Source organism: Eubalaena glacialis, chromosome 8, assembly GCF_028564815.1.
Source record: "Eubalaena glacialis isolate mEubGla1 chromosome 8, mEubGla1.1.hap2.+ XY, whole genome shotgun sequence".
NCBI lineage: Eukaryota > Metazoa > Chordata > Mammalia > Artiodactyla > Balaenidae > Eubalaena > Eubalaena glacialis.
Genome location: NC_083723.1, coordinates 108,026,122 through 108,046,066, shown reverse-complemented (window position 1 = coordinate 108,046,066; position 19,945 = coordinate 108,026,122). Strand labels below are relative to the sequence as shown.

General features: G+C 52.2%; 1 protein-coding gene across 3 annotated transcripts in view; it reads left to right on the top strand.

The window, feature by feature from the left end:
- The window catches only part of PLXNA4 (plexin A4), a 447,622-nt gene that overhangs the window by 374,144 nt on the left and 53,533 nt on the right, over positions 1-19,945 (top strand). For all 3 annotated transcript variants that reach the window (XM_061198737.1, XM_061198736.1, XM_061198735.1), the window contains 8 exons: positions 3,001-3,152; positions 7,077-7,194; positions 12,326-12,462; positions 13,721-13,885; positions 16,046-16,139; positions 16,683-16,922; positions 17,581-17,727; positions 18,420-18,654. In XM_061198737.1, coding sequence (XP_061054720.1) covers positions 3,001-3,152; positions 7,077-7,194; positions 12,326-12,462; positions 13,721-13,885; positions 16,046-16,139; positions 16,683-16,922; positions 17,581-17,727; positions 18,420-18,654 — 1,288 coding nt within the window. The remainder of the gene's footprint in view (positions 1-3,000; positions 3,153-7,076; positions 7,195-12,325; positions 12,463-13,720; positions 13,886-16,045; positions 16,140-16,682; positions 16,923-17,580; positions 17,728-18,419; positions 18,655-19,945) is intronic.

Below are 19,945 nucleotides of genomic sequence, written 5' to 3'. Positions count from 1 at the left end.
GAAAGACGTGCATGTCTCAGCTACAGGACGGTGTCTGACACATCTGCACCTGTGGCCCAGCACTTAGCTCATTGTAGGTGCTCGGTGCCTCTTTGCCACGGTTGATGCTGATGATAATAACGCCACGCGGGGACAGAGGGAAGAAGACGAGAAGGAAGCTCAGTCCGTCCGTAGTGAGGGGACACTGGGCATCCAGCTCTGTGCAGTTTCACTAACACCCGTATCTGGTACCCTTACAACGGCAGGCACAATCACAGGCCGAACATTTGTGTGGTGTTCAGAGTTTGTGAAATATCCTCATATCCCTCACTTCATCCGGCCTCACAACAACCCTGCTGTGTGGTTTCCTAGGGCTGCTGCCATGAAGTGCCGTAAACAACAGAAATGTATGGTCTCTCAGTTCTGGAGGCTGGAAGTTGAGATCAAGGTGTTGCAGGGTTGGTTCCTTCTAATGGCTGTGAGGGAAGGGTCTGTTCCAGGCCTCTCTCCTTGGCTTGTAGGTGGCTGTCTTCTTCCTGTGCCTCATCATATTGACTTCCTGCCATGTGTGTCTCTGCAAATTTCCTCTTTTGATGAGGACATCAGTCCTATTGGATTAGGACCCACCTGAATGACCCCATTTTGACTTGACTACCTCTATAAAGACCCTTTCTCCAAAGAAGGTCACAATTCTGAGGTGCTGGGGTTTAGGACTTCCACATATGGATTTAGGGGGACACAGTTCAACCCATGATGCCTGCCAAGGCCAAGGTTATTATCACCCTTTCCCACATGAAAAGACCGATGCTCAGATTTACTCTGACCAAAGTGTAAATCAAGGGGCCCTGAAGGCCAAGTCTCTTGATGACTGGATTGCTGTCCTCTGCCACCACAAAGGCAAACACACCCATACATTCCCTCGACCCTCCCTCACAAATGCTGCATGCCCACCCACCGGAGATGTGTAAAAGCAGGAAGGAGCTCGACTTGTGAGTAAGCAGCTTCCTCCGGCAAAGCAGCCTCTCGGGCGTGGCCCTCTAGATGTGCCCCCCGCTTTGGCACCTTCACCTTCCACATTCCTGGTTTTCCAGATGCCGAGAGCTTCATTCAGCCCCGACTTCAGTCTCCTGCATGGGTAGGAATCTCAACAGTGATTCTCAAACTGGGGAAAGATACTTATGTATTTTACCTACAGAATTATCTGGAGAAGGAGGGCAGGTGGATGCCTCTGGCGCCACATCTGAACGAGGGCCCCCCCTCCTTTCCTGCCGCCCCCCACCCTCAGAGCCCCGTAGCAAGAAGCCATCCCCCAGGGGGCTGCCTCTCAGGACTGCTAATGGTGTGTCTGGTGAAAACGGTGGGACTGGCTTTCTTCTTGGCCTGAGACCAAAAAAATCACAGGGAGGAGATGGCAAATGAAACAAACCTCCCTGCTACGGATGCTATTTACTGGCTCCGTACTGGCATCAGCCCTCCAGGGATCCTGGGGAACCATGGACTGCGCCAGAGATAAAACTCCCTTTTCAGGACGACAAGCCAGGGCTGGAATATCATGCAGGTGCTGCTGCCAGGTGCCAGTGGCGCTTTGGGGACTAGTTGGGCAGTCCATCTGGGAAGGACAGGGACTCCCGCTGCCCACCCCCCCCTCTATCTGTCTATCTCCCTCACACAGAAACAAGCCCGTGTCTCCAAAGAACCTATTTTTTTTTTCACTGCAGTGGGAACGAGCATGTGCAAACCCACACACTCATGAACCCTCACACTCACAGATGTGTGCACCTGCACATGTGAGAAGCAGGAAGTATCTTGAGCTTTGTAGGTGAACAGCCTGCAAGGCCTGGCAAAGCTGTCGCTCCCTTCCCCATCTTTCACCCTCCCCCCAGGATGGACCCCCCCCCACTTGTGACCCTGGGGGGATGGAGAGAGTAGGAAATATTAAGAGGTAGCCTACCTGGGCTCCTCCAATTGTGATCCCATTGACGTTGGCCGAGATCCCGGTGCTGATGTTCAGAGACACCAGGAACAGGAAATGGGCCCTTCTCTGGTCCGTCAAATGCCAGGAGAGGCTGGCATGGAACGTCTTCTGCCACTGAGGTCACTGCTGTGGGAGGTCATGATTAGATCACGTGAGCTGTACGGAACCGCCACCTCAAAGCAGGCCCTTGGTGGCTGAATCCTAACATTCCAGTCATGGGTTTTTAGCATCAACAGTGCTGTCTCAGGAGGGAAAGCCAGTCATTTTGGGCAAGTGTATGAGGGTAAAGTCTAAATTAAACCCAAACAAACCAAGCCAAACAATGAAGGCAGAGGGGCAGTGACGAAGGCTTTTCTAACTCCAGGAAGATGCTTGGATAGTTGGAGTTTCCAGTACAATTACAACTCAAGAAATAAAATATGGTGCGATCCCTGGAAAGTTCACACAGAGAAAGGAGGCACCACCATCCCTGCTCTCAGGGACTCAGGATCTGAAGAGGTGGGGGTAGGGGGCTGGCAGGGTGGGGAATCCGACACAAACGTTACTGTGAAAAGAGCACAAAGAAGGTGTCCTGAAATCTCAGTGGAGAGAAACCGGGAGAACATCTGGTGATGGGGAAGTGACTTTTGACAAGGCTCTTAGAAGATGGGTGGATGCCGTCGTGTGGAGGGCTGTGTGGGTTGATAGTAGGCTTGTTCATTTTCATTGAGAGTGGAACCAACACGAGCAAATGCTGGAAGGCTTTTATCCCGATTTTCTGTGAATTACCCAGTAACACTGCAGATCACATTCTCTCTCTTCTTCTGTGAAATGGGAAGAGGAACAAGGGGCTTTGAACCCTGCTCCTAAAACCATACACAAACACAGACTATTCTACCAGAAGCTCCTGCCCATTGACAGTCCCAGACCTGGGTGCCCTCGTGGACTTGGACTCAACTCAGGGAATGGAGTGGAGATAGAGAAGAGCCCGCAGCCTCTCCCTTGCCCCATCAGCAGTCGGGGATCGCTCTGTCTTGGTGTCTGATTACTGTGCTTCCTCCTTCTAGATAATCCCAGTGACAGGCCCCCGGGAAGGGGGCACCAAGGTCACCATCCGAGGGGAGAACCTGGGCCTGGAATTCCGGGACATCGCCTCCCATGTCAAGGTGGCCGGCGTGGAGTGCAGCCCTTTGGTAGATGGCTACATCCCTGCGGAACAGTAAGTGGAGGCCGTCTGAGACGTGGGAGGAGCAGGGAAGAGAAGTCCATATAAATAGACGATTGATGTTGACTTACCTTCCCCAATCAACAATAGATGGTCTTAGCACTTATGGACCGAAAAGGAGAATGTCCCTCACGTTCTAGGGTGTGGGGGACTCCTACAACTCCCCAGCCCACAAACTAGCTAGCTGCCATATTGGGGGAAGTCCAGAAAGGGGAAGGGGAGATGGCTGGGAGAAAAGGGGAAAGTGATCTTTACCTCCTTGAGGTGTGAGGATGAGTAGGAGCAAGACAAAGCAAAAGCAAAATCTGCAGAAGCGTGAGTTCAGTTCCTTACCCTAACTCACCCCGCTGTCCCTAACTCCCCACTCCTGTCCTCCCCCAATTACGGAAGGAGCTAATCCTATGCTACCCTCTGTGGAGGCTGAGAATGAACCTTCACACCCACTCTCAGGCCTATGGGGACTTGGATTGTTTTTCTCCAGCAAAGTCTGCTAGTCCACGGAGAGGGCCATTCAACGAGTGACCTTGACCTCTAACCTACATGGCAGGGAAGGTTTGTGAGTCATGTATTGCCTTGTAAATAAGTAAATACAATTTTCCAGCCCAGCAAACACAAGCATGAAATAAATATTCACCAGCGCAACAGAATCTATATTCTATACCCTCTTTGCTGCCCCTCCCGGAGTGAAACCTTGCCAATTGTCCCCGTGTGCATAAGTTATTGACTCTTTGCAAGGTCTCACTTAGGTAGGTGAGTGCGTTTATGCTTGTGCTGGTTGAGTCTTACCCAGATTTTGTGATTCTGGAACCATCAGTCCTGCCATCCTCAATTCCTCCTTGATTTCCGTCTGGTCCTTCCCAAAACACTCATAGTAGATGAGATGATTGAAGGCTCCAGGCTTGGTAGGACCCATCCTGGTCCATCATCACTTACTTACCCAAAGACCTTTCTGTGGCTCCTTCGACTTTTTGTCCTTCCTAGAACAAAACCAAAGCAGGCTGCTACGGATATATTGTGATTTGGGGAACTTGAAAACGTCCTACTCTGGACTTGTATAGCCAGATATAAAAAATATTATAAAGCCACATGATTAAATATTGTGATACTTGTTAGATCAGTGCAGTAAGATAGAACACCAGAAAAAGAATCTTGGTACATAAAAATTTAGTATGGGATAAAGATGACATTTCAAATCAGCAAGGAAAGCAAAGCTCATTCAATAAGTGGTACAATTTCACCCCCTGGAAAAAGTACAGTATCAGATTCTTATTTCACATTGTACACCAAAGTAAATTCCAGATGGATCAAAGAGTTAAGGGTAAAAAATGAAAATGTGAAAGGATTAGAAGAAAATGCAGGTGAGAATTTATTTGATTTCAAGAAAGGGAAGGTGTTCCAGGTGTAACTGCAAAAGAAAAAATTATAAAGGAAAAGATTAGGAGATTTGAGTATGTAAGACAAAACTTGTGCGCTGAAAACTCTGTGTGCAAAGTAAAAATATGAATGATAAACTGAGAGTATTGTTATGCCCTGTTACAGTATGCTTTTTCTTAACATTTAAAGAGGTTCTATAGATAAAAGGCAACTATCACAAAATTAGCAAAGAGCATGAATGTGCAATTCACAGGACAGACAAAGAACTAAAGTCATATAAAAAAAATGTTTAACATCAGTAGTAACCAATGAAATGGGGAACAATTTTTAAAAGTTAATGCCCACCCAGTGCAAATGAGAAGCATAAGAAATAGCACATTCATACATTCATGTCGGGAGGGTAAATTGGGATGACCTTCCTGGACGGCAGTTTGGAAATGCAGGTCAAACATCTTTAGCCTGGGCAGAATACTTCTAGAACTTTCCCTAAATAAACAGAATGCACAAATATTTATTTGCAAGAATGCTTATTTTGGCCTTATTTATAACAGTGAAAATGTAGAAGCAATTTGTATATCTAAAAATAGGGAATTAATTAATTTAATAAATTATTGTCTATACATAGGACAGTAAACTACACAACCATTAAATGTGATATGTAGAAGAATCATGACCAGGCATATACTCAAGGTATATTAAGTGAGAACACAGCTTACCAAGCAGAATACAGAGTTTATAATTAATTTTGTAAAAGGAAAGCAAGACTGGAAACATGTACACCAATATGTTGACAATGGATACTTCTGGGTGATGCAGTTGGGGTGGGAGTGGAATGTAGGTATGGCAAGTGCTTTTATGTACTTTTTAAAAAACTGAACATGTATTAGTTATGTTATCTGCACAGAAAAGCATATATTTTTGCTAGACTCTCACACAGAACCCGGAAGCCATAAAGTAAAAGAATGAGCAATTGAACCACACAGATAGTTTTAAACTTTCAAGCGGCAAAAGACTTTATAAACCAAGTTGAAAAACAAGTGATCGACTGGGAGAAAATAATTTCAATATTTATTATGGGGAAAAGTTAATTCTCCTAATTCAGAAGCTCCTACAAAAAGATAATCCATCAGCGAAATAAAGAGAGGGCATCAGACAAGTCACAGGGAAGGCTATGTAAGATTTAAACACACACACACACATACAATACATGCAACCTCACCAGTAATCAGGGGAATAAAAATGGAAAATGAGATCTTTTTTTCCTATTATATTAGAAAAAATTTTAAAGGACTGATAATATCTAGTGTTGGACAAAGAGTGAAGTAATCTCACTCAGTTGCTGTTGATGGAAGTAAAAATTGGGACAGTCCTTCTGGACCATTATTTCCCACTACTATCAAACATTAAAAGCACAAATAATCCTTCTCAGAAATCTATTTTAATAAATATGCAATGCTTAAGGAGGTGTGTAGGTTGGTTCATTTTGCGGGGTTATTTGGAGTAGGAGAAAAATCAGGGTAAGTTAAATGTATAACAATAGGAGGCTGGTTAAATAAATGATGACAGAGGCATCGTATGAAATACCATGAAGCTCTTAAAAAGAAGAAAGCGGAGCTGTGTGTACTGTGACGTTAGGGAAAGTCCATGCTGTTTTGTTGAGTAAAAAGGGAGGGGTTAAAAATAATGGGTGGTTAAGTTCCACTTTTATTTTTAAAACCATGTATATGTTTCTTTACATATGTATGTTTGTATATAATTGTATGTGTGTATATATACACATTTATGTTTATATGCGTGCATAATATCAGACATAAATATATATATATACACACATGTGGATATATGAGCAAATCTATATATTTGGGCAAGTTGCCAAACTTTTCTGTGCCTCAGTTCTTCATTTATAAAATGGAGATTATATATATTATATATTTGCATAGGTCTAGAGAAAGGTCTGCAAGGATTTATACACCAAAGTTTTGAGAGAGATTAGTGAAGAAAGGCACAATTTATTTTACTGTCACATTTTGATACTGTCTCGCTTTCAAAGGGTATGAACCAATTTTGTAAGTGAAACAATAAAATTTTTTTAAAAGGGGAGAACTTATGACTCTCCCCCACCCTTCCCCCCCCCCAACCCCGGCATGAAAACCCCCTCCCCTGCCAGGCCCCCGGCTGGGGCTGGGAGCAGAAAGCACTGCCTGGGGCAGTCCAAGCCTTGGGAGCAAAGAGCTCCTAGGCGAGGACCTGCAAACCTTAGGGCTGCTCCAAGGTCCCTGTCTGATGGCTGTGTGCCCTTGGGTAAGTCACATTTTACCGAGAGCCTCTAAGGAGACCCCTGTAGGTCACACGTCCTCATTTCCTGAGAACCAGGGAGGAGCCCCGAAGGGAGGAATCAGGTATCTTTCACCTCCTCCTTCCCTGCCCATCCCTGAGATCTTACTACAGAGAAGGAGGCCTGGGTAGGTGTAGGGCCAGGCGTCACGGCAGGGAGGCCTGTGACCCTCCTGTGACCCATGGGGGTCTGTCCTCTCCACCCTGCAGGATCGTGTGTGAGATGGGGGAGGCCAAGCCCAGCCAGCACGCCGGCTTCGTGGAGATCTGTGTGGCTGTGTGTCGGCCCGAGTTCATGGCCAGGTCCTCGCAGCTCTATTACTTCATGGTGAGTCCCGGCCACCAACGGCCTGGCCAGGCACAGGCCACAGACCTCTTTACCATGATTGCTGAGCCCTTCTAGACCTCTGTGGGCAAACCCAGGCCAAAGTCGTGGGAGTCCCGTCCTGCGGAGCTTGAGAGCACAGCCTTGGAAGTCGGGAAGACCTGGATTCACATCCTGGCTGGGCTGGGCTGGGCTGCAGCTCCAGGGAAGTTGCTTTGGCTCTTGGGCCCCAATGTCCCCTTCTGGCTGAGTGTCAGCGTGACACGGTGGGTGAGAGTGTGGGCTATGCATGGGGACTCCTGGGATTTGAGCCCTGACTCTGCCGCTTATTAACTGGGTGGACTTGGGCAAGTTGTTTAATTTTCTGTGCCTCAGTGTCTCCATTTGTAAAATGGGGATGATAATAATAAGCATCTATCCCATGGTATTATTGTGAAAATTAGATAAAATAGATTTATCACCTCTAGTGTCACTGCCTTTACGATTTCTATGATTGCCACCATGACTACTGTGCCCTGCCCTTTCCCTGTGTGCTGGCACCCCACCACTTCCATCCCATTATCCCCAGTCATCCCACCTTCCTCACTCACCATCGTCCTATCCCTATCTTACTCCCTCTCGCCCCAACACCCTTCCCCACATTTCCCTCCCCACCCCAAGGCCTCTCTGCAGATCTCACTCCTGCCCTCACATTCCCTCCAGCCTGGACCCTCCCTGGCCCCTGAAAAGGGTACCGGACCAGCCCTGGTGAGGGGTTCTGTGAGCAGGGGCACTTGGGAACCTCCCTGCCTTGCGACGACAGGGATGCTGGAGACATGAGCACATCCCCTGCTACATACATCGCATCATTGCCAAAACTGTTTTACCATCCAGTTAACTTCTCGGGGTTAATGCCAGATTTGATGAGATCATTTCCTCATGATTCTGAGCTGCTTTTGGAAGCTGGAAACCTGAAATGATGGATTTTATGACTGGGTATCAAATGCCTGGAAATATGTCACAGAAGCCCATTTTTCTCCTTCCTTCCTTCCTTCCTTCCTCCCTCTTCTTTCATCTGCTTTCCTCCTCTTTCTTCTTCCTCCCTTTAACTGCCAACCACGTATCACCTTGCACAATACCTCTCCCTAGGTTATTTGATAAATACTTGCTTAATTGGTTGCATTTTATAATATAGTTTGATGGGCCTGGCTTGCAGGTGTTACAGTGATGAGTCAGACCCCATGCAGCCCCTGCCCCAGGAGGCCCACAGTCCAGAAGGAGAGAGGAGATGGAGGACTTGCACACGATGTGACTGGGTGGGGCGGGGGGCCGGGTGGTGAACCTGGGAGGGACGTGCCTCAGATGCCCCTCTCTGCCTGGGTCCTGACCTCTGCACTCCTCCCTCTCTACTCTTTGAAAGCTAACCAACCTTATAAACATGGCTGTCACTAAACCCCCATAGGAGCTCACTTAGAGGAACACACACATGTCATGGATTTAGTGGATGTGTGTAGTTTTACCTATTCGTTTAGCATTTGTACTCCCACCTTCTTCGGAAAGGGTTTGAGGGAGTTTCCAAGTTAAACCCAATATACCTTAAGACAACTAGTGATGAATGTATATATATTTACATAAATGTATGTATATATATAGTATATCATATATATATTTATATATACAGACATTGTTATTCCAGCAGAGTTGAGATGACGAGAGGGAGAGAGAGACTGAGATGGGTGGACACACGGACCGCACTCCCCAAGCGGTTGAGGGGTGTGGCGTGGCATACGAAAACTGGGCATGAAATCTGGCTCTGAAATTACCTGGCAGCTGTGGTGAAAGGGCGGACACCGCTGCATGGCCAAAGCAAGCACTGGACTTGCTTGGCCAGTCAGTTACCTGGAACCGTTTCTATCCGGTGGTCTCTTGGCGGTGACAAAGTGAACGCTACCAGGAACGGCCGCTACTTCATTAAGTTGATGTTTCCTTTGGGCCTCAGCTGTCTCTGCTGTGTCTCCAGCCAGGCTTCTTACCTTTGTGACTAATTCAAAGGCCGCCGCCCCCTGGATGTCCTGCCATCACCTCCCATGGTCCACCCGAGCTGTCAGCTCCCATAAACAGCGTGTCCCCCTCCCTTGCCCATGTCTGCCGGTGGCCTGTCACCCGGGCCCACCATCTTGGTGGCCTGTGGCTCGGCTTCCCCTAATTCCTGATGTCAGTCCCTCTATCACCACGTCCTGGAGTCTTACTTTTCCCATTCCCTTTGCCACTGCAGTGGCCCCCTTAAATCCCTGCCATTGGTCTGAACCCATTCTAGTCCAGCCACACTGGGGGATACCATTTTCATCACGTCAGCCCCCAGCTCCAGAAGAGCTCAGGGTGCCCACTGCCTCTAGACTTTGTCCAGGTTCCTTGCTGTGTTCTGCCCTGCCTATCCAATCCTTCCTCAGGCCTCTGAGTGGCCTGACTCCCTTCCCTTCTCTGTCTCCTTCTTCTGTGATACCTGCTCTTGGGCTTAATTCTTATAACACATCTATGTGGTAGACAACCAAAACCTCTTCTGCTCTCAGGGAAGGTCTTGCCTGCATGAGTGTTTCTACCCTGGGAGCAGGATGTGGTTGGATGTAAGGTATTAAGGGAAGGTTTCATGGAAGGAGCCAGAAGGAAAGGCAGGATCTGTCTAAGGCAGAATACAGTTTTCCATATGGATCTCGAGTAGCGGGAGGCTGTTCCCGGCATAAGGTGTGACATGGAAGGGCACCAAAAGATGGGAGCCAGAAGGGAGTGGGGAGAGGGGGGTTGATGGGGAGGAGGAGAAATTGGAGCAGAAGGGCAGGGAAGGTGTGAGTTGTTGCCGCAAGGCGAAAATGCATTGGTCCAGTGGGTCCCAGGGACTCAGACTCGTGTTCACTTTTCTATTGGAGGCACTATCCTGGCGATACACATCCGCTTGGGAAGAGCTTCGGGGGGAGAAATGGTGCCATGGACCCCAGTCTCCTCCCAGACCCCAGTTTGCATTAAGGACCTGGTCATTGAGCAACCCCCCCTCACTGCCGACAACAGAGCTCCGAGGGGTTCAGGGTGGGAATGAGGGGCAGAGGTCCCCTGTGAGTCATACCAGGGAGGCAGGAAGGACAGAATGCTCCTCTGTCACAGGTCCACCCGCAGCATCTCCGAGCCTTCACTGCCTTCCCACCTTGCTGGGCAGCTGGCAGGTGGCACTCTTGGGACCCCCATGGAAGCCCCTGGCGAGATCCTTTTCAGGGGTGCCTCTCAGGGCCTGGGGAGCCCCTCCCAGTGCCGAGGTTTGGGTGTGCCTCAGTTTCCCTCCACAAATCGGGCCAGGCTCCGATGTGTGGGTTTATTCACCCAAAACCCCGACACCAAGGCCCATAGACCACAGATCGGCACTCTTGGGCTGTCACCAGTTCTATCCCTGGAGATCTCTGTAGAGGCAACACTTTCCCCCCTCTTTGCCTCCATCCAGGGAGGGAGCCAAGGGAAGAGATGGCAAATAATGCCGAATTTGATTTCCCGTGCAGACCCACTGACAAATATTTCTGAAGCAAACCTTGAATAATTAATAGTTTCTCCCAACTTTAAAACATGTCTCCATATCATCCTCTCCCCACCCCCAGAGTAACTCAGCACCCAGCCAGCCCCACACAGGAGGGCCACTGCAAAGCCAGCAGGGTTACTCACTTCTACCCCTTCCAGGACCCTCACCCCTAGGCTGCAGGGAGCTTGTTCTCCTTTTCACGTTGCCCCTTACCCCTTAAGTAACTCCCTCACTTTCCCTTTCCTCTCCGGGGAGGTCAGCAGGAGCCAGGTCTGAAAGCTCTCCCTTTACAGACAGTGGGGCAGAGGCACCATCTGTGGGAAGTTAGAACCAGAAAACAGGCGCCTCTGAGAGGACCACTTTTTGATTCTTTGGGATCAGAAAGGGTAAGTGACTTGTGCTGAGTCACACAGCACGGTGTAGGCAAAGCTAAGAAAGGAAGGCTCTTGCAGCAGTCTCATCCCCCCCCCCACCCCCCCACACACAGCGCGGGTCTAGGGTTGAGCCAGAGCCAGCATAAGCCGTTCCTTGGCTTGGCTTGGTGGGTGTCACGGGGCTGCCAGGTTCGGGATCTGCAGGGACCGGGTGGGCGAGCCCCGCGAGCGCGCCTGCGCGGGGCGGAAGCCGGGCGCAAAGGTCCGCCTATGTTCCCGTGGGTCCCTGCGTGTCCTCACGCGTGTGCCCTGTGCGGGGAGCGGGGCGCGCGCATGCCAGGCCTTGGGGCTGCAGGCTTCGCTGGGGCTTCTCTTCTTCTCCCCTAGTGTTATCGATCGAGGCCTCTCAGAGGGGAGGTTGCCTGCCCGCTCCGAGGAGCTCAGTGGGTTCAACTTCTGGTGCAGAATTGTTTAAGGGAGTAAGAGGAGAGAGAAATCTTCATTTAAATGCAGATACAGGCTTCTCACCTGGGACTGAGGAAAGTTTTTTCCATTAAAATGCTAATGAAAGAACAAACTGAGACTCCAAATCCTCAGCTCACAGATCCTCCCCCATCCCCACCCCCATCCCCACCCCCATCCCCAATCTGACTCTTCACTCAATCCACTGACCCTTCTTTGCTTCTCCTCCTGGGTTTCCCTGGGGCTCACACATCCCATTGCTCTGGCCGCTGGGTGCTTTTGGCAGCTCTCTGGAGAGGCCTGTGGAAGGGGCAACTTACCTTCCTGAAAGCGACCCTCGCTGGAGACTGGAGAGGTGGTGGAGAACTCCAGCTCTGGAGTCAGTTCTCAGGCGACTTCTTTGCTCTGTGACCTTGGAAACTTTACTTAACATCTCTGAATCTTGTCTTTAAGATGGGTAATAATGCCTACCTTGTAGAATAGATTGGGCGATTTAAAAAAATGTATATCTCACTATAGATACACATAAAATATAAAGCCTGTCACTTAAAAGGTCACTGCATAGTAGCTAATATTATTATGACTGTTATTAGTGTAGAGGTGCACATGCTCGCCTGTCCCCACAGGCCTCGGTAAACTGAGCCTGCTCTCTGGGAGGCCGCCATGACTAAGAATTCCAGAAGGCGGGTGGAATCCGGGAGTGGGGTGCTGCCTCAGGCCTACCCAGAAGCATCCTCAGGCCAGATCCTTTCCTGCACAGACGCTGACTCTCTCAGACCTGAAGCCCAGCCGGGGGCCCATGTCCGGAGGCACACAGGTGACCATCACGGGCACCAACCTGAACGCGGGCAGCAACGTGGTGGTGATGTTTGGGAAGCAGCCCTGCCTCTTCCACAGGTAACTCACCTCAGGGCAGGCTCCAGGGTTCCCAGCCCAGAGGGTGGGTGGGGCTGACAGGCAGCAGACTCCCGGCTAACCTTCTGGAGGTGCCTCCTCCTCCCTGAAAAAGTGCTCATTCGCTTTGGGAGAGGACTTTCTGGGCATACTTGGCTGTGGCTTGGCCCAGGGACCTGCCGGGCACCCCTTCCTTGGAACAGCCCATCGTGCCGTTGCCCACCGTTTAACCTTGGTGCCCGCATACCACCCACTGTGCAGGACCCTAGGGTTCCACGGGACACAGTTTGGAATCTAGGGCCCCTTCCCCCTGGGTTAGCTCCTGGCCAGCTGCTGCAGACCCAGCCGGGACTGCAGAGAGCTGGCTGAGGTTGAACCTCCAGGGGTAGCCGACTTTCCCTCCCCTGGTTCCACCATCCAGTCCCAGGAAGGCACACCGTCCATGAGCCAGGAACCTGGGGCGGGGGTGAGGGTTGGGAGGGAGGCAAGAGGTGCACCTAATGCAGGACTAGAAGAGGTGTGGTTGGGGACATTCCCTGCACCACTGGCATGAGGTTCTGCAGAGAGAGATTTTCCTGGGAGAGAGCTATGCTGAGGGCTGTGACAGATCTGAAGTCAGGCCAGGCCAGGCCTTCCCTGAGTGTTCAAGAAAAAAATGGCTCTGACACTTGTTAAAATGGTAAGGAAGAGCTTGCTCAGGACTATTGCCATAGGTGTCAGGACTCTCGCAATGGAGAAGGAGATCGGGCTTGACTCCAGATACAGCAGACAGCTGGGGATTTATAGCCAAGGAGCAGAGCGAGGGAGGCAGTGGATGGAAAATTACTAAGAGGAAACAAGGTTAGGAGGATTATTGCTAAACCGACTTAACAGGACTCTTGCTGAAGGCAGTCAGGGTGACCAGACATCAAGGGTTAAGGAGGCGGAATTTGATTAGATATCAAGGGTACTCAGGTATCGGGGAGGGGGGTTTCTTGCCAAACTAAGTTAGCAGGATTCTTGCTAAAAATGGGGATCGGCAAATCAAAGACAGGGCCTCAGGAAGAAGCTTAGTCCAAAAGGGGGCTCAGAGGAATCCGTCTACAGTCTGGTCAAGGAGAGAGTCTTTGTCAGTAGTTCTCAGGGCTTTGTGTTGGGGCGCTGCTCACCCACTGCCTCTGACGAGCCTGATGAACAGGGAGGGGCACGGGAGGGCCCCGACCCGGGACCACAGTCCCGCCCAACACCCAGGAGCCTGGCTCCCCATCTCCCCCCCCGCCAGGCGCTCTCCGTCCTACATCGTCTGCAACACCACGTCTTCAGATGAGGTGCTGGAAATGAAGGTGACGGTGCAGGTAGACAGGGCCAGGATCCACCAGGACCTGTTCTTCCAGTACATGGAGGATCCTACCATCGTGCGGATCGAGCCCGAGTGGAGCATCACCAGGTAGGGGCCGCCCTGACCTTGGCCTTCCCTCCTCGACCCTCAAAAGCCAAGGGGAGTTCTGGGGCCCAGTCCTGCTGCGGGGACTGATGAACTGGGGGGCGGGGGGTGTTCAGAGCACCCCCCAGGTCAGAGCTTCCTGCCGGGGCTCCCTCCTGCCACCGAAAGCGCTCTGAGCAGGACCCAGCCCTGGGGGCCGAGCTCCGACCAGCTGGAGCCGACAGCCCCCGATGTGAGGGTTGGTGGGCACACTAGGAGGCCAGAAGGTGCTGCAGAGGGCATCCTGATAGCAAGGCCCCTGGTGATCATGGGGAAACTGCTGTATCAGGGGCCTCAGGGGGAGTGGACTTGGGGTCAGAAGGAGTGGGTGCAGCCCAGCCCCACCGCTTAGCAGCCAAGTGACCTTAAACGTTAGTTAACCTCCCCGGATCCAGGGTTTCTCACCAGTCAACTCCCTCACGGGACACTGAGAGGAGTACGTAAGGTACAAACACGCAGTGCAGTGCCTGGCTCGTCTCCCCTCCCTCCTCACCCCCTCCACCCCACCCCTACACATCCCCCGTCCTCAGCCCTCCCCACTGTCTGCTTCAGCTCTGGAGGATGTCTGGGGTCAGGAGAGGGGGCAGAGCATGAAGATGTGGTCACCACAAGCTGAGACGGGGGGTCAGTGACGAGTCCAGTCCAGAGAACAATCTTGTAAACCAGGGTCAGCAAACTCCAGCTGGGGGGCCAAATCTGGCTGTCCGTCCTCTTTCATAAATAAAGTTTTATTGGAACACAGCCATGCTCATCCGAATATGTTTTGTCTCTACTGCTTTCTCACCACTGCAGCAGAGCTGAATAACTGTGACAGACCATATGGCCCCAGTGAGCCTAAAATATTTACTGTCTGGCCCTTTACAGAAGGAGTTTGCCACCAGGCCTTACACCCAAACAAAAGGCAGCCTTTGGGAGATGCAGCTTGGTTGTCCTCAGCAGTTAGTCTCTAACTTTACACTGCGTGGCTTTACACTGCTCGCAACAGCCTGGGTTACTGATGAATGGCGATGGGTGATGGGGGCGTTCGATAAACGTGTGTTGAATTGATGACCGAGAAGATGGGGAGATGGCTGGACACCAGAAGCTCATTTGCCAGCACTGCCAGGGGCCGAGAGACTCTCTGGGTTTCGAGGAAATCTTCCTGCATGTGCATACGTGGGGTGGGGATGTGCTTCAGAGGGGACCGGTGGAGGGCGAGAGGAAGGGAGGGCAGGAATGGCGTGTAAAGGGGGGCAGATGGATAGAGGGGTAGAGATGAATGGGACTGTCAAGGACTCTTTACCCACAAGCTTATAACCACTTACCTGTTTTAAATAGTCAGATTCTTCTCAATGATACTCCCCTGATTGCAGGTAACATAATTCATCACTTTCCTTTGAGTAGCCCCCAAGGAAGCTAGCCACCATCCCATGCCAGCTTCTCAGTGGCCCTGAAGATAGGACAGTGGCGTCCAGGTTTCCATTGAAAAACTACCCAAAGACGAGTCTCCTAATCGCTCGGCGTTAGCAGTCCTCTGGCTGACTCCCCAGGGTGCCAGAGTCCTGGAGCATTTCATATTTGCATGCTTACGGGAGGTTCCTGAGTGGCTGGGTCTCGGCCTTTCCCATGTCCCAGCCTCTAAGGTGGAAATCTGTGGTATGACTGTCCTGGGGAAGGAGGCTGTGCTCAGACTTTGGAGGGTCTGGTGGAGGGTGGTCTGGAGCGAGGCTTCCCTTAGGCCAAGGCCAGGGTGAAGAAAATTCCCTGAGACTGGGGAGGGCAGGGAAAGAGATGCTGGGAGACTGCAGAGAAGCAGCTGGCTCAGGTCAGGAGGCCTCGGGGGGCCAAGAGGGCCGTGCTACAGGCCCAGCCTCCGTGGGGTGTCCACGCTCCGAATGAGCTCAGCGCAGGACGGCCGCGGACATCTGGTCATCACTGTCTTCCCCTTGGCTGCTGAGAGCTTGTCCTTATTATTATGCAGTCAGCTTGTCATCTTGTCCCCGTGAACGTTACCCTGCCCCCCGGTTATCATTGTCTTCAGTGCTGGAGTTCAGCCTGATTGATCATCATCATCATCATCGTCACCAAGTGCTGTTGCTATTCCTGTCCCTGTGTTTACACGCCTCCTTCTTTCTTCCCCATCAGTGGGAACACACCCATTGCCGTGAGGGGGACCCACCTGGACCTCATACAGAACCCCCAGATCCGTGCCAAGCACGGAGGGAAGGAGCACATCAATGTGAGTCTGGGGCTGGTGGGGCTCACGGGGGGCTGTCCACTCGGGGCGTGGCTGCCCTAAAGGGTGTGGGCTCTCCGAGGGCTCAGGTAGGCCCACCCCAGACACCGATGACCCATCACGTGTGACGCCCCGGACACTGGGATGGCGGGATGGGGGAGCAGACATGAGGCCATTTCTACATGCTGGGGTACAGGCATGCAGGAGCAATCTCTTCTGGGTTTCTGGGGTTTCTTATTCTTATTCTTAATAAGGGATGGAAGACCTTTATTCTTCTGTCCTCTGACCCCCAGTGCCATTCCTTAGCTTAGAGATACCCTAGCGCCTGCCATGGGCAGGGCAGAGGTAGGTGTCAGCTGCAGAGCTTGTCCTTGAGTGCCCAGGTTGTGTGGTCCTGGCTCCTCTGGAGCTGTGGGGATCCACCCATGACTGTCCCGTGTCAACACCACGCTGTACGACGGCACCGAGGGAGACCCGGTGGGTGTCTGGGGCTGCAGGTGTGCGGAGACACGCCACATAGCCCTCCCTCTCCGGCTCCCCCCCCAGCTCTGCGAGGTTCTGAATGCTACGGAGATGACCTGCCAGGCTCCTGCCCTCGCTCTGGGGCCCGACCAGCAGTCTGACCTGACGGAGAGGCCCGAGGAGTTTGGCTTCATCCTGGACAACGTCCAGTCCCTGCTAATCCTCAACAAGACCAACTTCACCTACTACCCCAATCCTGTGTTTGAGGCCTTCGGTCCCTCAGGAATCCTGGAGCTCAAGCCCGGCACACCCATCATCCTAAAGGTAGAGTGAGATGGGAGGAGGGAGGCCGCTGTAGGCAAGGGGAGGCTTTCCAAGTCACAGAAGGAGGCCGCAAGTCATGGGCTTCTGCCAGATCTTGTGGCGGGTGTCACTAGCTAGCAGAGGTTGTGTTGTAGCCCAGACTATGGTAAATGGCGCTCTTTGAGTTTGTATTGAGAGGTGCACTCTCTTTAGGGGCCACAGAAACCTGGTCAGGGCAGCTGGATCCACCCTGGCCATCTGACTCCCAGCTTTGTCCCCTGAGTCCAGGACTTGGGAGGTCAAAGGCTCATACTGCTTCCTCCTGTGCAGCCCTTTGCAAACCACCTTATAGGGCTTCTTTGGAGCATGGATAGCAAATTAATTTTAACTCATATGACAGTTTGAAGCCACTGGTAGTGACTGATTACAGCTCTGTGTTGAGGAGGATTCTGAAGCTGCATTTGGGACAAGCTGAAAAGAGTGCCTTGATGATTGATTTCCCACTGAGGAAGGGGGAATAGTAGTATAGGTGTTGTGAATTTTTTGGACTTATCAGGGAAGGTGGCCTCTCCAGCCGCTCCCCAGAAGGATGGGACCTCCAGGTGGGAGGACATGTCAGCCAGCCAGTAGCTGTGCTCCTGACCCTGGGGTGGGAACTTGGGCTTTCCTGTCCATGCAGGGCAAGAACCTGATCCCGCCCGTGGCTGGGGGCAATGTAAAGCTGAACTACACCGTGCTGGTCGGGGAGAAGCCGTGCGCCGTCACAGTGTCGGATGTGCAGCTGCTCTGCGAGTCCCCCAACCTCATAGGCCGGCACAAAGTGATGGTGAGGCTGGCAGGGCTCCACCCTGGATGGGCAGGCACTAAGGATGCGGTGGGGTGAGCGGTCCAGCTCCATCCTGGGCCACCAGGGCTTTCCGGGAGGGGATTCTGGCCTTCTTGAACTTTCCTCCTGGCTCTCCCACACTCCCAGTTCCTTCTCCTCGTCCCACTTCAGACTTCTTTCTTCCGTATTGTCATTCTTTCCATACTGGCTGGTGCTACAGTAAGGGCAATGCGAAACAGCAGTCAGTGATGTGCTGTGTCACCTGTTAGAGGCAAGAGACCCTTCCAGGAGAGGACCATCGTTGACCCGGGCAGGACATAATATCACGTCCTGTGCCTTTGTCATCTGTCCTCACAATGGGATGAGTCTTCGGGGATCCAGACTTTGATGCCATGTAGGCTTTTTTAGATCCCAGTTGAGTGCTGTTTCCTCATGAAGACAACCGAGTTCACTCCCGAGTAATATAATGTGTGGTTTTCCCAGTGGTGGAGGTGGCCTGCGCTGAGCCCTCCACCCCCGCTCCCTCCACCCCAGATGCCCTGTCCTCTGCTTTTACAGCCAGTGATGATTCTCCTCCCTGGAGCCATTTCCGTCACGCAACCCTGGTCACCAGCTCACCGGTGGCTTGGGACCCTTGCCTAGGATGTTCTGTGCCCACACCCAGCTCCGTCTCCCCCGGCGTGTCCCCCCAGGCCCGAGTCGGTGGCATGGAGTACTCCCCGGGGATGGTGTACATCGCCCCGGACAGCCCGCTCAGCCTGCCCGCCATCGTTAGCATCGCTGTGGCCGGCGGCCTCCTCATCATCTTCATCGTGGCCGTTCTCATCGCCTACAAACGCAAGTCCCGGGAGAGCGACCTCACGCTGAAGCGGCTGCAGATGCAGATGGACAACCTGGAGTCCCGCGTGGCCCTGGAGTGCAAAGAAGGTCCGGAGTGGCGGGGGGCCGGGCGTGTGTGCGTGTGCGTGCGTGCGTGTGCGTGCGTGTGCGTGCGAGCGCGTGCGTCTCACACACCCGCAGCGGTGGGCGGCGCTGGGCCTGGGTCTCCCGCCTCCAGAATCTCTACCTCAAGTCAGGCCGGGATCATTTCAGACCCCACTAGAGCCGTGTCCAGCCTAGGATCCCGGCCGGGTGAGTTTTGCCCTCTCCTCTGGGGGGAGACCCGGAGGTGCCTTGCCGTGACGCACTCAAGCAATCTTCAGCTCTCTTCCTGCAGAAGGAAGGTAAAGCTGGAGGGCTGATCTGAGACTTAGAGGAAAGAGCGTTTCACAGCTTGTATTTTTAAAAATTACCAACCCCACCATGAAGTGAAATCAGCCGCACTAAATCCAAGAAGGAAATGTAGAAGTCAGACTCTTGTCACCCCCGGGATATCATTCGTGAGTCACCCTGGGAGGGTCTGAGCTGATTCTTTGTGTAGATTTATACGCGGAGTAATCAGCCTGTACCTGGGGCTCTGGCGTTCCCACCAGGGAGGCCGTGGCTCTCTGATGGGGAAGCGGGTCCCTTCCGTCCTCTCTCCACATCCTCGGCTGTCAACACAGCATCCGCCTTGTGGGACTGTTAATTACTGCCTTTTATTATATTTACGCTGCTTAATTTTTTTCTCTGCAATGTACTCTTCCCTCTAATTAGGTGTAGTGATTAGAATCTCTTTTATGTGCCAGACGTGAGGCCTTGAATGTCGGAGGCGCTCGGTGACTTGAAGGAAAGCTGCAGACCTATAAAAAGCCAGCTCCCTCCTTCTCCTCCCCGCCAGCTGAGCACCCCAACGGGGAGGGGGCAGCGGGGGCAGTGTGAAGCCAGGTTCCTCTTGGAACGTTCCAGAGAAGGAGGAATTAGCAGTCCCACAGGGAGTCCTGACTCGGGGACACCAGGGGAGGGCCTTGGCTTCTAGCTGGGGAGAGGCTGTCTCACGTGGGTGGCAAGAGAGATGACAGAGCAAAGGACACGTAGGATTCGCCTTGAAAGTATCTTCCAGAGGCGCCCAGAGCTGGCTCTTGAACGCTGAAAGGGCAGCCTGGGTCCAGGGAAGGCGACTTCCCGAAGCCTTGCCGGTGAGTCAGGCCGTCAGCCACATACAGACTCCGAAGAGGCCCAGCCTGGCCCCCTCACAAGGCCCGACCTTTAGATATATAAACACACACACATGCGTGCACACGTGCCCACAGACACTCACTGACGCACACTCAGGCGGTCACTCATGCCCTCACACTCA